Source organism: Palaemon carinicauda, chromosome 22 (assembly GCF_036898095.1).
Source record: "Palaemon carinicauda isolate YSFRI2023 chromosome 22, ASM3689809v2, whole genome shotgun sequence".
Taxonomy (NCBI): domain Eukaryota; kingdom Metazoa; phylum Arthropoda; class Malacostraca; order Decapoda; family Palaemonidae; genus Palaemon; species Palaemon carinicauda.
In genome coordinates, this window is record NC_090746.1 from 82,865,052 (window position 1) to 82,870,051 (window position 5,000).

The window sequence follows — 5,000 nt, forward strand, 5'->3', positions numbered from 1 at the left end:
ACAACAACAATAATAATAACAATAATAACAACAACAACAATAATAACAACAATAACAATAACCAGAATTTCAATATGGTTGTAAATATGAATATGGATGAAGAGGGGGGAGGAATTAGAAGGAGTCTGGTTCATGGAAAGTATGGAAGGTCAATAGATTCTGGAAAAAGGGCCTCTTCTGTACTAACAGAAGAATTCACAAACAAAGGCGATGCAGACGATAAAGATCAGGAAGAAAAGCATCGTGATATGAAGAAGCTAAAAGAAAGGTAAGATTCAACTGCATGTTTGATAACGAACGGTAATAATTTGCTCATCTAAATTTCTCATCAGTATATTTTCTTGCTTTTATCGTTTTTCTTAAACCTGCTGTAACCGAAATTGCCCCAAAGCTGTGTAATATTTCAAATATTATCCTTTTCAATTCATTAATGTTTTTTGGTCCTATTTGACAGTGATGTAGCTGGTTATTTTCATTTAAAAAAAAAAACAATTTTATAAATTCAGCCATCACTTTATCTATACCTTGTCTGAACCACGTCTACTTTATCTCGTCTTGCTTGTCGTATACATACGTAAGCAGACCTGTTTGAAGAATCAACCGGCGTTTCCGACATTAATTGTCAAACGCACTATCATATCAAGTAAATAAGTAAGATTTTTTTTCTTGAAAGAATCCATATCTTTAGACCTTATTTCATAATCATAGTGATGCTTAACAGAAGCCCCCTGAATTCACAGTCGAGTTACATCTTTGATAAAATTACTTGAATTCAGTTGTATCTCGACTGGTATTGACACAATGGGGTTGACTATTTTATGCAAGAAATGTTAAATATACTTTGTGCTGCCATTCCATGTCGCTTGAGAAGTTATAATGTATATTTCAAACAGCATTATAGCTGGTCAACAGCTAGTGCAGCTCTAGAGATGCAAAGATAATTATATCACAAGATGCCAACGCCTTAATAACTTTACCGTTCTAGTTGTCATATTTCATAATTGCCTAAATTGTATCGTTGGTGAATCACGATAAATCGAATTACGGTAGTCCACGCTATTTATGGTGCTGCTAACCACAAGTTTCTCAGTAGAACGCCCATCAAGATATTTCTTACATTATATTGGAGTCTCTTACTACTTTGTTTATCTGAGAACTGAGATACAAGCTACAGTCCAATAGTACAGCGAAGTCAACAACTTTATCAGTATCAGGATCACATTACCAAATATTTCTTTCACACCAACAAAATTCAGTTCTACATTCAGTTAATTTTAGTCATTAAATTTCATTTTAATCCTTAAATCTCGTGGAATGTATTGTAGCTCAAATATCTTCGAAATTTTTATGGTATATATCTTCTTACAAAAGAGATTAAAATATGATACTTTAATTTCTAGTGAAATTGAAATTCACTGTAAGATAAGGGCGAGTGCTTGCTATTTTGGAATTTCTCTCTTTATGACTATTGGGACCTGAGGCATGATAACTTACATCTCGATTGACTAAAATATGAAAAACTGACACAACATTATTGTCTAGGTCCATTGTTTATTATCGAGAGGCGATTGTGGGTTAATGCGCATGCGTTGTTTGCATTCTCTTTCGGCAACTTTCTGGTTTTATGTATGACGTAATCAATGTTGACTTAGATGTAAACAATAGAAGTTTTCTTCTTTAACTTTTGAAAACCACTTAATTTAAGACCCATAACAGGACGAAATTACAGCCAACAACTCGATGAAAATATAGCCAACAGAAGAACGAAAATATAACCAATAGCACGATGTAAAAATAGCCAAGTACAGGACGAAAATATAGCCAACAACATGATTGAGAGCTTCCAAATAATTATGCATAAGTACAAGGATACTGTTTTAGAATTGCCGTTTTTCCCTCTTTTTTCAGTTCCAGCATGATTACTGGTCCAAAAAGAAATCTTCCACAGGGAAGTTCAATCTATTTCGAAATTTATAATAATTTAATTGATTTCGACCATGGAGTATGTTTAAAACGGTCACTGCTCTGTGCATAGCTATTTCTCTCATCTGAAAGTAGATATCTCCGAAACAATGACCCACATTATCGGCGTGCTCAGCTCATCTACTGTATGTACCCCTTGACAAAACAGAATAACATTGAAATAATGTTCATTTGCAAGCAAAGCTTGTCATAGTGGAGCAAAAACTGGGAAAAATAGGTCTCACGCGTAAATCTGTGAAAGAAAGAAAATGAGGAATGAATAGGATATGATTGTTGCAAAATTTTATCACAAGAAAGGCTTTTTTTCTATATAGTAACAGTTTGTTCTGTTTGGAGGGACCCTATGGCAGGTGTTAGAAAACTTTGAGAACTTTAAGCACAGAACTCCGCTTGAAATAAAGGACAAACGTTTAAAGAAAAATGCCAACTTCGCATACTTTTCATTCATGTGTCAACCAAACTAAATGTTAAATATATTCCCATAGGGCAAGTAATTGTCCCCAGAATTCCTTCCCTATTTTCTAAATTAACTATATTAATAGATATTACGAGTATATAGGTAAGTTGAATAAATCTCAGAACATATTACACAAAACCAAAAAAAAAAGAAAAAATAACTGAAATCCCTCCAAGATAAACTGGCAAACAGTTATGACATACTTTCGTGATATCCAGTGTCCTTGTTGAACAAGCATTATCCTCTAGCTTCTCTTTATCATTCTTCTGCTATAAGATTTGCAATTGCATTGCCAAAGCTTAATAAATAACAGAATTATCGTAATTAGTATTCTTTTAATAATTTGCAGAATCCTAAATTCCCCCTGGGACATGAGACTAGGGATGTCTCCAGAATATGTCGGATGTGGCTGTGACACTACAGAAGTTGAACTTCTCTCTGTGACTCGTAATGTTGTCGTGATGTGGGCTTCTAAGGTATAAAATATTCAAGATTTTTTTATATGACCAATCGTTGTTTTGTAAATGGGGCCTTTTTCTGACATTGTCCCATAAATCTAAAATATTACTATAAAGTTTAATGTAAAACATATCGACCATTGTCATTGTGCCTCGTAATTAGTAAGCCAAGTGTGAACAACTAAAAGACTATAAACAGATTTTGTGACATTGGGCATGAAAAAATATCATCAATATATATAGGATTGGTTTTATATACTAGATAAAAACTTTTTAAAGTTGTTTGAGAATCACTTCCTCCTTTCTTCAACCTTAGTATTAGAAACCTTTATTTTTTAGTACAGGTGGTGGTTTTCTTATTTCAGAGCCTGGGAAATTAATTCATGCTACAAGTGAAAGTAACTTACAGAAGTTAGTTTTACCATTAGTGTATATCATGTGTCAATGGTATTTCAAAGGGATAGAAAATAAGATATAAACCGTTTCCAAAATTATTTCGTAAATAAACAGTGGTTATCTACTGATTATCTTATTCTTTATACTTACCCAGTAAGATGTATTATTGGATAAAATAATCAAGTGTAAAAAAGAAGTATTTGATAGACGCTTAAATAACTTAATTGAAAAGAAAATAACTTACAAGCGCATTCCCACTACCGAATAAGTTTATTATTTCATGTGCAACATCTTTGAAACAGGTTGTAACTGCTTTTCCTGAATGCATCGGTCGAGTTATTTGTACTGTAACTTCACGTCTTCAGAGTCCTTGGCGGGAAGCTATTCTCTGGTAAGTAGTACTTGAAAATATAATTCATTTGAATTTTTATCATCCACTTTATGACCTATGTATGCCTATTTACACGGCTTGGTCTAAAAATATTTACTGAAAACAATTTGTTCATATGTGAAAACTGAATTCCAGCCCAGAGGAGACGTTTTTAAGATATTGAAAAAAAAAAGTAATTATTAAAGCTGAGAAAGAAATGAAATTTTCTTTACATTAACTGCAAATCAGAATTTATTTTATTACATAAAAATCCTAATGAAGTACACTTAATTGGTTTTCCATATGCCGGGATGTAAGTTTCAACAGCATATTAACATTTTTGTGCTGCATTATTTCATAATTGAGCTATATATTGGTGTAATATACCCCATTAAGGATAATTGAACATCAGCCTTCTACAAAATCATTAATACTGTTTTCGTCCCTTTCCAATTATGCCTTAATAATTTACTTTCTTTTTCCCTGAAGGATATCTTAAATTCAGTGATATGCGACCATGTTCTTATCATTTGTAATGAATGATAAGATCCATCATGTCTCACAAATACATACTGTGATTGGGCATTGCGATCCCATATAAATGATGTATTTTACTCAAGTACCAGTTATGTCATCCTTTAGCCCTTCAATAAAAGGCACAGACTTTCAATACTTCATTCGAGTATCTCATCTTAAACACGGTCTAATAGAAGGTACCCTGCAAGACAGTAGCCCTTGCCATTGGAAATTATTCGAAAATGATGCATTACTTCATTTTTTTCATAAAAATATTCATTGATTGGAACTCTTGACGCTTGTGCCATATAAAGCATTGCATTCATTTGTTGGAACTCTTGGCCTATTTCTCTAGTTTAATGCATATCCTGAAACGGCTTTTTTTCAAGTGTCATAGAACTTACTTTGTCAATTAGGTATCCTGACATCCAAAGTGTATAAAGTTGATAAATCTTGCAACACTAATTGTACAATAATGTATCGATATTCCACACTTGCCTTCAGTCTGTATTTGCAGTGTACACAAACAATACTTATTGTAACCTATTGAACAAGATATTTGTTACTTTATTCATCCAATGGATATCATGCCAAACATATTTACCTAAAGCCTTAATACTACACATAAAATGAATCAAATATTCATTTAGTTTTACACTACAATCATAAGCCCCAAAACTTAAGATTAGTTTTCGTTATGTCATGTTACCCACTAATTTTTCCTTTTGTGGTTAGGTCCTTGTCAACCTCGAGACTACCAGCTTCAACTTTAAACAAAATAGCAGCAGCTTCAGAGAGTCCATCATTATGTCAAAGGAAA

General features: G+C 32.8%; 1 protein-coding gene across 1 annotated transcript in view; it reads left to right on the forward strand.

Moving 5' to 3' along the window:
* LOC137616149 (GATA zinc finger domain-containing protein 8-like) overlaps positions 1 to 5,000 on the forward strand; it is a 6,588-nt gene that overhangs the window by 580 nt on the left and 1,008 nt on the right. Inside the window, exons 1-4 of the mRNA XM_068345817.1 lie at positions 1 to 268; positions 2,790 to 2,916; positions 3,597 to 3,685; positions 4,916 to 5,000. The exon at positions 1 to 268 is cut by the window's left edge and continues 580 nt beyond it; the exon at positions 4,916 to 5,000 is cut by the window's right edge and continues 1,008 nt beyond it. Coding sequence (XP_068201918.1) covers positions 1 to 268; positions 2,790 to 2,916; positions 3,597 to 3,685; positions 4,916 to 5,000 — 569 coding nt within the window. The remainder of the gene's footprint in view (positions 269 to 2,789; positions 2,917 to 3,596; positions 3,686 to 4,915) is intronic.